We start from the raw sequence: 11,596 nt of genomic DNA, 5'->3' as shown, positions 1-11,596 counted from the left end.
CATTTGTTGTTGCTGTTCTGTTAAATTTTGCTATTCTTACGGGGGTGAGATGATTTGATTTGTATCTCTTAGAGCTAGGGATTTTGAACATTTCTTCATGTGCTTGTTTGCCACCTGAATGTCTTTTATTCTTAGGCAAATGCTCTCTTTGCCTTGAATGGCTGGTTATTCTGAGGAGTGGATTCCCCTCTGTCACTGGCCACCTTAAAGGCCTGCTACAGTTCTGGGAGGCTAGGATGGTGAGGCTTCATCTCACATACTTTGGACATGTTGCCAGGAGAGACTGGTTCCTAGGAAGGGACATCATCCTTGGAAAGATGGATGGACAGGGAGCTGGAGGAAGACCCTCACTCGATGGGTTTACATGGTGACTGCAGCAATGGGCTCAAGTGGATTCGAGGTGTGGACTGGATAGGACGGGGCTCAAATGGATCTGAGGTGATGGACGGGATAGGATGGGGCTCAGGTGGGTCTGGGGTGATGGACGGGATAGGAAGGGGCTCAAATGGGTCCGGGGTGATGGACGGGATAGGACGGGGCTCATGTGGGTCCGAGGTGATGGATGGGATAGGATGGGGCTCAGGTGGGTCCTGGATGATGGATGGGATAGGACGGGGCTCAGATCTGTCGATCTTAGGGTTGTTATGGGTTGGACTCAGCTCAGCAACACCTCCCACCAGCTGTCTGGCTGAGAGCTGAGCCATTGGGGTGAGTGCTGTCCAAGTTTAAAGGCTGACTGTGGGCCACAGTCTGGGGCTTCCGTCTACCTCTGTCACACCTGTCAGCCAGCTCTTCTTTATGCTGTTGAGTTCAGTTCCACGCTGTCGCCTTCCTGCCCAGGACACCTGCAGGCGGATACCCTTTCAGGGCTTTCAGTGGGGCCAGGGACTGTCTAGCTCTCCTGGTCTTGGCATCATAGGAGTTGGGGTTCATGTGGTCCCTAGGCCTTTGCCTGGTTGTTCCTACATGTCTTTACTTCTCTCCCCTTGTCCCTGTTCTGGAAAGGGAGAGACCAGAATTTGTACCAGACGGTAATCTTACTGAAGGAGTCGGTAGTACAGTGGTTAAGCATTTGGTGATTAACTAAAACATCGGCTGTTTGAAGGTGCTGGCCAGCGGCTCTACAGGAGAAAGATAAACAGACTGCTTCCCTAAAGAAAGGGAAAACACACACACACACACACACACACACACACACACACACTCACACACACACACTCACACACACACACACACACACACACACACACTCATTGCTGTGCAGACAGAACCAACGCATCACTGACCATCTCTCTCCTGTGGAGCTTCTAATGGGGCCGAGCCACCTGAGGGCCGCCCTGCAGACAAAGGTGCCTCGGAAACCTTAGAGGGAACTTCTCTGTCCTGCAGGCCACTCTGAGGAGGAATCTGCTTGGGTTAAAAGAAGCAAAGAGCTCAGCCCTGATCATGGAGCCCACCCTGCTCCCCATCTCCGGGGGGGGGAGCCCTGGCTTTCAGGCAGCAGGGAGGGGGCCTTAGCTCTCGTAGTGCTATGCACGCTTCGAGTGGAGGGGAGAGAGAGGGTCTGGTCAGCAACACGCCCCCAGAAGCCTGAGTGCAGTTGTAGGGGCCCTGCGCCGAGTTCGGGTGGCTGTGGCATGATGAGGCCTCCGAACTTCTATGGTCGCCCGCCTTGCGGGAGGGAGCAGCCCCTCTGTCTGGAGAAATGCCAGAGCTGTCACTTTAGGAAATGATGTGAAGTGTGTCTTGAGAATAGAGGCAGGAAACACGGAGAGAAGATGCTAAATCTCGTCTAAGGAGACGTTCTTTTCGCCCTCAGTCTGTCTGGAGTTTCTTCAGAGCGCACGTGGTTTCCTGTTCTCTGCACGCTCTTGGCAGGACCTGTGTCTGCCAGCGTGGGCCCCTCGTGGTCCCCGAGGCCGAATATAGGGTTGTGGGGAATGATGGGCGCTGCTGTCGAGGGAGCCGTGCTGGCCAGCAAGGCCACTCCTTGGAGGAGGACGGCTGAGACGCTGGCTCAGGCCTCGAGCAGCTTCCCTGTGACGTGAGGCCCGCAGCACTTGAGTCTTCCCACCACAGGCAGCCTCAGGTGCCCTGAGGAAACCGCAGTGACAGGGTCACAGTGCCTAGCCATGACTTCAGTGATCCTGCACAAGTGCCCGCTGTGTGCTGGGCTGTGCATGGCTCACCGTCCAGGCCCAGAGGTCGCTGGGCGGAGCTGGGCCAGCTGACCTGCACAGTCCTCTCCTGTCCTGACCTCGGAAGGTCACTGGCTGCTCCATCCGCAGAGGCACAGGCCCGCCTGAACGTGTCCTAACGTCCTGTAAAATCAGAAAAAAATATGTCGAATAACAGCCTGAATTCTGTTCATCTTTACACCAACGCCATCGTGAAACAGAGTGTGGTATTTACACAGGGGAGGAGCCAGGCGGCGCGGGCTGTGCCGGCGGAACCCTGCCCAGCACGTGTGCTCACACCCATCACACACGTTCACTCACACTCGTGTTCACCTGTGAGCATGCTCACTCAGAAAATACGCTCTTACCTCACCTGTGCACACACAAATACACACACAAAGGCTCTCACCACTCGTGTCCGTGCTCACACTCATCCACACACTGATTCACATGTTTGCAAACATGGTCACACACACACACACTGAGTTCACACCTCCACAGGCACACTCACATGCTCACACTAACACAGATGCACCCTCACACACACATCCCCCATTCTCACAGTCTCACAAAGTATACACACACACACACACACACACACACATCATACATTCAGACACTTGCTCACACACATTTATACACAACACTCCTATTTATACACTTACACAACAGACACAGACACACGACTCCCTGGTCCTTTTCCAACTGGGGAAATGTTCTTGACCTGGGCAGGAAGCTTTGGGGGACCAGCTTTGTCTGGCCCTTGAGGCAGATGTTGGGGAGGGGACCCATTAATGCCACACACAAACACCCCCTTGTCGTCCCAGGTAGGGGTGCTTCGCCAGGCTGTCACTGCCCCCATGCTGACCATGGTGCTTGAGACTTAGAGGGACCACAGGGCAATGCTAACTGCCGGACTCTGTCCTCCCCAGATGATCATTCCAGAGTGATTCTGAGCCAAGTGGACGGGACGCCCTGTTCAGACTATATCAACGCTTCATACATCGACGTGAGTGAGCTGTGTTCCCCTCCCCTGTCCATCCTGAGGCCCACACCGGGGTGTAGACTGTAAACCGGGTCCAGTCATGCTTTCTCCCCCAGGTGGGGGGTGGAAATTGTCATCATCTTTCTGGGGAGTTGGGCCTCAAACCCCAAGAGCATGAGGGACAACCCAGTCTTTCACTCGACAGCTAGGAGTTCATTTTCCAAAACACTCACCCAGAGATGTTCATCACAACATTACCTGACAGTGGAAGGAACCAGGTAAACCCATTATGCTAAAACCACATTTGTGGAGGACTAGGGACTCATTCTAATGGAATATTTAGAAGTAATTAAATATAAATTAGAGAATTCTTGTTTTAAAAATAGGTTGATTGGTGTGTGCTGTTCAGTCAGAACTGACCTTTAACTGATGCACCAGTGGGTTTTCAGAGGCAGTAAATCACGCTGGAGGAGACCACCCACCATCCCATGGAGCAGTGGGTGGATTCGAACCACATGCTTTCGGGATTGCAGCACAGCTTCTTACTACTAGCCCACCACAGCTCCCTACAATTGGTGTTGCTGTGATGAGCTCTTAAGTCAGAACGGACCCACAGCTGACAGTCCAGTAGGTTTTCAGAGGCAGTTTTAATCACACAGGAGGAGATTGCCCATTTCTCTCTGCGGAGCAGCTGATGGACTTGAACCGTGTGCCTTCGGGACTGCAGCACAGTTTCTTACCACTTGGCCACCAGAGTTCTTTCTCTCCAATAGGAGACCTAATTAAATGGAAAAATATTCCCTGTTCATGTATAGGAAGACTCACCATTGCAAAACCAATAATTTTTCAAGTTTATTTTTCAAGGAGATAAAAAGATGAAAATGAAGTGTAAGTTACCACACCCCCTGATCTAAACCCTCCCACACGGCTGTAACTGAGACAGCCTGGTGATGGTAAAGTGACAGACCCACTGGCCAGTGGGCTTGAGTGGGAAATTCAGAAATCAGTCCTCTATCTGTGGCTTGTTGATACTCAACAAGGGACTAAAACTCATCAGGTGGGGGAACAGCAACAACATGGGCATCTACTACAGAACTGGACACTGGACATTTACCTACAAAACAGGACATCTACCTACAGAACTGGACTTCTACATACAGAACTGGACATCTGCTATGGGACTGGACATCTATGTACAGAACTGGACGTCTACTACAAAACTGGACATCTCCCTTCTAACTGGACTTCTCCCTACAGAACTGGACATCTACCTGCAGAACTGACATCGACCTATAGAACTGGTCATCTACCTATGGAACTGGACATCAATACAGAACTGGACATCTACTGCAGAACTGCACATCTACTATGGAACTGGACATTTACCTATGAAACAGGACATCTACCTACAGAACTGGACATCAGGACATCTACTACAGAAAACTGAAATGGGATTTGTATCTCATACTACACACAAAAGCATGAAGTAGATTAAAGGCTTAGGGGTAAAACTAAAAGCCATGAAAATCAAAGAAACAAACAGATACAAAACCAGAAACCATTTAGAAGACTGTCACCGTGAGCCTGTCCTATGACTACATGTCCCAATTAGGGGTCACTGTCTTGGACACGTGGTATGAATTTAAAAATAAGGATATAAAAGATTTTGTACATATGAATTCCCTTAAAAAGTGTGTGTATCTGGGTGTGTGTATGTGTGTAAGGATCCACAGATAGTCGTAAGAGACTGAAATAGCAGCTGTTGCTTCTGACATTGTGAGGGTTGTTTTTTTTTTTTGCTTTTTCTTTTGTTTTGTATTTTCCAAATTCTGCATCAAAACTCAAACTCACTGCCATCAATTCACAACTGACCCTCACTCATAGCTGATCCTCCAGTGGGTTTCAGAGGTCGTACATTACACAGGAGGAGATGCTTGTACTTCTCCATAATGATGAGGGATCCGGATGACTTTTCTTGTATCCACTTTTTTCCTTTCCATAAAGATAAATCTGGAAAAATTATAAACTTGGTTTTATCTCTCTAGGGTTACAAAGAAAAGAATAAATTCATCGCAGCCCAAGGTAAGCTGGGTGTGAAGTTAATTTCTGGGCGTTGCTTGGGTGGAATGGAGTTGGCAGCTCTGGTTGTCTTCTCTGATCCTAACAGGGACAAGAGTTTGCCTCGGTCCCTTTGTGTGTGCGCTCTCTGCGCCATGTGCATGGCTTGATTCCTGCTGCTTGGCTTGTGTGTCTCTCAGAACAAGGGATTCGGAGGTTATGCATCGCATTAAGGCTTGCTGTTCACAGGGTCCCTGGACCAGGCACGTCTGCACCCCTGGGCTGGTTAGGAATGCTGAGCCTCAGGCCCCCACACTGGTGGGTCTGTTTCCATCCTAGTGAGCGATAATGGTGTCCATCTCCATAGAGGACCTGGCTTCAGACAGGCAGAGTAGGAGCCCAGGAGGACATCAGGGCAGACAGATTCGCAGTGGGGCAGAGATGCCATGCACATGGAGAGGTCAACAAACATGCAGAGGTGTGGCCACACGTGTCTGTGTACACACACATGCAGAGGGCTCCCAATAAGACTCCTGAGTGCTGTAAAAAGCTGCTCAGAGGCAGGAAGGTGGAGGAATGTTTTTACTCTGTGAAGGGTTTGAAAAGCAGAGTACTGACACTTGACATGCTCACAGCATTGTTTCTGGTGTCTTACACGCACACATGTGCAAAGGCACACAATTTTGCACACAAATGTAACACTGTGCACACATAATCTATTCCCCTGTGCCTACATACATGCACATGTGTCCAGGCGCACATGCGTGCTCACTCACACATCACACATTTGCACATGCACACACACGCACCGTGCACAGACACAGAGGTGTACACACAAATGCTCACACCCACACCATGCATTTGCACATGCACTCTCACTTGCTTGTCCCATATGCTTGTCCGTGTGCACACACGTGTATGCACATCCGCACACTCACCTGTCTGTAAGCACCCAGGCACCACACTGATGTGCACACATGCGCCTCACAGGTGCACACAGGCACAAATATAGTTACACGTAAGTGTGCGAGCATTTGTGCACACAGGCGTGTGTGTGTGTGCGTGTGCAGAGCAAGCTCACTCATGGACAGCACTCATGCGTGCTAACACTGACGCAGATGCACCCCTCCGAGCCCGGGCTGGTGTGGTAGCACATAGAACGATCCCACAGACGCCGAGCTACAGCGGGAGAAGCTCCTGTCTGAATCACTCTCGTTCCTGGCTGAAATCCACGCTCCTCTGGATTCCTTGGCTCCCAGGGACGTGCAGCAGGACAACACGCATCCTGTGTGCTTCCTGGGCTTCTCAGGACAGGAAATGTTACCACCTGCCATCCCCTCCGTGCCTGAGAGCAGGAGGCGACAGCTGTCCTGAGAACCACTGCCAGGGCGGTGCGTGCTGGCCGGGGTGGCGCTTAGTGTGTCCTGACTTCAGGATGATCCTCTTTGCACAGGCCCTAAACAGGAAACAGTGAATGACTTTTGGCGAATGATCTGGGAGCAGAAGTCTGCGACCATCGTCATGTTGACAAACCTGAAAGAGAGGAAAGAGGTGAGCCCCACCCCCTCTCCTGACTCACCGGCTTCCTTTAGCTGCTGCAGGGGGTGTTCTGACCACTTCCTTTTCCGCCTTCCCTCTCTTCTTATCACTGTAGGGAAACACACACACAGAGCACCCAGAGGCCCACCACACCCTTATCTTGAGGCAAATCCGCCTTGTGCTGCGGGCGGCTCACTCTTCCACTCTATGGTGGGGATGATACGAGTCTTGTCAGTTAAGGCTGGCCCTATCTGCCCCACCACCTCTACCCCCAGATGGGACAAGCTGGGTTTGAGAGGCCATGGGGCACAGTAGTGGGGTCCTCAGACCAGGGGAGATTTTCAGCACTTCTGGTTTAAGTCAGAGCAGAACATTTGTCAAGGAAGCCATCCCAGGGAGTGTGGGCTTCTCTCCTACATTGGTCCATAGTTGTTCCCATTCCCAAGAAAGTGAGGCAATAAAATGTGGAAACTATGGAACAATAGGACATGCAAGCAAAATACTGCTGAATATAATTTAAAAACAGCTAGAACAGTACATAGATAGGGAACTGCCAGGAGTTCAAGCAGGATCTACGTGAGGCCTTGGGACTAGGGATATTGCTGATGTCAGATGGATCCTGGCTGGAAGTAAAAAAATGCCAGAAGAATGTCTCTTTGTGCCTTATGGATTATGTAAAGGGTTTTGACTGTGTGTCTCATAACAAGTTGTGCTGACATTGAGAAGAATGGGATTCCCAAATCATTTAATTGTGCTCATGAGAAACCTATACCTGGACCAGGAGACTGTTGTGCAAACAGCAGAGGGAAAACTGTGCTTTAAAGTTAAGAAGGTTGTGTGTCAGGGTTGTATTCTCTCTCCATACCTGTTCAATTTGTATGCTAAGCAAATTATCTGATAAGCTGAACTCTATGAAATAGAGGAATGTGACATCAGGATTGGAGGGAGACCCATCAATAATCTGCATTGTGCAAATGATACAACCTTGGTTACTGAAAGTGAGGAGGACATGAAGCACTTGTTGCAGAAGATCAAGGAATGCAGCATTTGGGATGGTTTGCATCTCAGTGTCAAGAAAACAAATATTCTTATCCACTGGACCAATAGGGAACATCATGATGGATGGAGAAGTGGTTGAAACTGTCAACAACTTCATCTTGCTTGGATCCATAATTAACACCCTTGGTATCTACAGTCAGGAAATAAAGAGATGCGTTCCACTGGGAAAGTGTACAGTTAGAGATCTCTCCAAATTGAGGAATAATGATATCAGCTCAAGGACTAAGGTGCATCTGATTCAGGCCATGGTCTTTTCAATCACTTGCTATGCATCTGAGAGCTGGACAGTGAATAGTAATGACAGAAGAAGAATTGATGCCTTTGAGCTGTGGTGCTGGAGAAGAGCACTGAACAGCCCATGGACAGCCAAGAGAACATATATGTCTTGGAGAGGGTGCAGCCAAGTGCTCTTTGGACACAAGATGATGAGGCTTCACCTCACATACTTCAGGCATGTTGCTAGGAGGGGCTTATTCCTTGGAAGGGGATATGATGTTTGGAAGAATGGAGGGCTGGCAAAGGAGAAGACGACCTTCAACCAAGTTGAAGAACTCAGAACTCAGAGTGCGGTAGTTCCTAGAGAGAGCAGGGGACAGTGAGAGTGGAGCAGACTCTTCTGGGCGGAGGGTGGGAGGATCTGGGAGGTTCTCTTAGGAGACAAAGATAATTTAATCAAATCTGGAAGGAGAGAGACCAAGCAGAGTGCTGTGTTGGTGAGATGTTGAGGACTCAGTCCAGCCTGGGATGCTGGCTGATAGATGGAGGAGGGGAGAAATGCAGAAGACACTGGACTCCCCTCAGGCAGGAGTCAGCAGGGACCTGAGCTTGGAAGTGAGCGCACTGCAAAGTGAAAGACAAATTAGAGACTCTTCTAGAATGTTCTAATGTATTCTAGCGTGAGTGCTTGAAAAGAGGTGGCAGCATACTGGATGAGGTTTTGGTGGATGATGTCTGTTCTGGGTCCCTACTCTGACCCTGGCACATGGAGATAAAGCTGGCTGCACCCCACCTCTGTCCTCTGTTACTCGCACACATGACTGACACTGGTTCTTTCAAAACAATGGCCAGGACTCTCAGGGACACCTGTGGATTGAGGTGGAGAGACAGGTCTTGGGATGGTACAGAGACAGACCCCTGAGGGCTCCCAGCCCCACAGCACCCCCCCGCCCCCGCCAACCAGGGCTCCAGGTCCACAGCCCCCACCTCCTCCCAGGGCTCCAGCCCCACGGGCCAGCATTGCTCACTCACTTTGCACTGAAAAGCACCGGAAAAGGCCTCCAACCACCACTTCCGGGTGGAGGTTTTGTTTTACTTTTGAGGGAGTTAGGACAGGGGGTGAGGGGCAACTCCAGTCCCCACGCAAGGATTTGTCATCCCGTCATCAGGAGAGGGAGGCAGGAAGTGGGGCCTTCCAGGGCGCAGGCCCGGCCTCCTGCTGGTCAGTGTCCTTGGGGAACAGGAATGAGCCAGTGAATGTGTACACTATTTACTGTTAGGCCCTCCGGTCAGCCCTGGTCAGTGCTGGCAATGTGACCTCGGTCAGTGCCCGGCCTGCACTGCCCTCTCGGTCCTCTGTGCCGAGCACAAGGCTGCAGCCAGATGTCCCTCTGTCTCCCGGAGCATCTTTTTCCTCTCTTGTACTGACCTTCTACCAAGCAGGTGTCCGTCTCCAGGGACTGGACCTTCCAGAGCATGAGATAAAGTCTCCTCATCCTGCTTGCTTCTAAGGACACTGTCACTGTAATTTGTCCAAGACAAATGTGTTTGTTCTCCAGTATTATACTTCAAAAGAATCAGTTCTTCAGCCCTCCTTGTTAATAGTCCAGTTTTCATATGCATATAAAGTAGTAGAAAGCGTTATGGCTTGGGTTCATTGGAAGCACATATTAGGTGTCATTGAGTCAAATATAAATGAATATCTCTCTCTCTCCTTGCAATTGAATTAGAGCCCTCCAGAGAGTTTTCAGAGGCTGTAAATCACACAGGAGATGTCCCACCTTTCTCCCAAGGAGAAGCTGGTGGATTTGAACTCCCAGAGGGGGGCCACCTTTGAGTTAGGAGTGTGACCCCCTACAGATGTACAGATGGACAGATTGCATTTTATTGTATTGTTATGTTATCCCATTTTATATTTCATGCAGTATCATTCTCTCTTAGAGCAGTTGGTGGATTTGAACTACTGGCCTTTTGGCTAATAGTTCAACACACAATGCACAGGCCATCCTAGTTCCTTTATGTACACCAAGTGTGGGGTAGGGTCAGTGGTTTAACCCACTCAGAAGTGCCTCAGAACAAAGTCCTGGCAACCTTCTGCGAGGCCACAGCCCCCCAAACCCAGGACACTTCTACTTTGCAAGGTCGCAGAAGCCCAGAGAGGCACACTTAGGGGAGACTGTCTTGTGCCCTCCTGGGGGCTGGCCAGTCCCCATGACTTGGGTCAGGCGCCCTGTGGTTGTCTGTTGCCATGTTACCCAGTGTTTTCTCTCCGTTCTGCCTTGTTCCGTCCCACAGGCTCCTCCCAGGCCTGTGAGGCAGGCAGGCTGCCTTCTGCATCTTGATCTCTGCCATTTCCAGTGAAGCCGTTTCTCAATTGAGTTCCCTTTCTCTGAATCACTTGCCCTTCTGCTGTGGGCCCTCTCCCTGGCATCGGTACCCTGGGCTAAACGTTGTGAAACCCAGCACTCGCATCTCATGGTCTGAGGAGGGACTGCGCCCACTGCGTGGCTTAGGTGGCCAGCGTGTGCCGCCCCTGAGCCCTGGGAGTGGAGGACTGATGGCAGAGCCATGGGAGGCCTCCCAGCAGTGACTCAGGAGCTGTGGCCACTCTGCAGAGCCAAAGACGAAAGTGAGAGGGTTGTGGCCAGCCAGGAGGCAGTTGTTCTAGCAGCTTCTAGCATGAAGGCAAGAGCAAGGCGGCCACAAGCAGGATGAGGAGGAGGGCCAGCGTGGTGGATGTCCGTCCTTCTGCAGGCACATGCCCGCCTCAGTCCTCAGGTCCCTGATCCAGGGCATTTCAAGCAGGACAGGACTCCCCACCAGGCCCAGTGAGGCCTTTCTCGCCCCCTGTCCACTGTAGAGCCCGCGGAGAGGAGTGGGCCGGCTCCACAGTACAGGGATAGGGGCTGTTCACCAGGCTTCTCATTTTCATGACTCTTAGTTCCCGGCCTGACCTGTTCGATGTGCTGCACATGGGTCAATCCAGAGATTATGGCCATGTGTTTGGAAAACTTGTTAAACACCAGGATTCTTCTAGGCCTTCTTTCCTATCACCTCCATTTTTAATAGGCTTTCATTTTAGAACCTTTTTCTTTACATTCTGTTAATCTTTAGTTGTGATTTGGGTGGAAGTTTATGGAGCAAATCCATCTCCCATTGCACTCTGTATGCCTGTTTCCACTCGTGACATTGACTGCCATTCCTAACGTGCACCAGCACTCTTCCACTATTGCGAGACTTTTTGTCTGGGAGGGTGGGGGGTGTCACTGAGGAAGGTGGGGGGGTGCCTGTGAAGGTGGTGAGGTATCTATGAAGGTGTTGGGGTATCTCTGAAGGTGGTGGGGTATCTGTGAAAGTGGTGAGGTATCTTTGAGGAAGGTGGTGGAGTGTCTTTGAGGAGGGTGGGGGGTGTCACTGAGGAAGGTGGGGGGTGTTGTTACTGAGGAAGGTGGTGGGGTGTCTTTGAGGAAGGTGGTGAGGTGTCTTTAAGGAAGGTGGTGGGGTGTCTTTGAGGAAGGTGGTGGGGTGTCTGTGAAGGTGGTGAGGTGTCTTTAAGGAAGGT

General features: G+C 50.8%; 1 protein-coding gene across 1 annotated transcript in view; it reads left to right on the top strand.

Annotated features, from left to right (window-relative positions):
* PTPRE (protein tyrosine phosphatase, receptor type, E) overlaps window positions 1–11,596 on the top strand; it is a 43,376-nt gene that overhangs the window by 15,885 nt on the left and 15,895 nt on the right. Inside the window, 3 exon segments of the mRNA XM_006879864.1 lie at window positions 3,110–3,186; window positions 5,208–5,244; window positions 6,674–6,771. Coding sequence (XP_006879926.1) covers window positions 3,110–3,186; window positions 5,208–5,244; window positions 6,674–6,771 — 212 coding nt within the window.

This window comes from Elephantulus edwardii, unplaced genomic scaffold, assembly GCF_000299155.1.
Source record: "Elephantulus edwardii isolate Elephantulus edwardi_28Jun2011 unplaced genomic scaffold, EleEdw1.0 scaffold00006, whole genome shotgun sequence".
Classification (NCBI taxonomy): Eukaryota; Metazoa; Chordata; class Mammalia; order Macroscelidea; family Macroscelididae; genus Elephantulus; species Elephantulus edwardii.
Note: the sequence above shows the minus strand (reverse complement) of the source record. Positions and strands in the feature narration are given on the sequence as shown.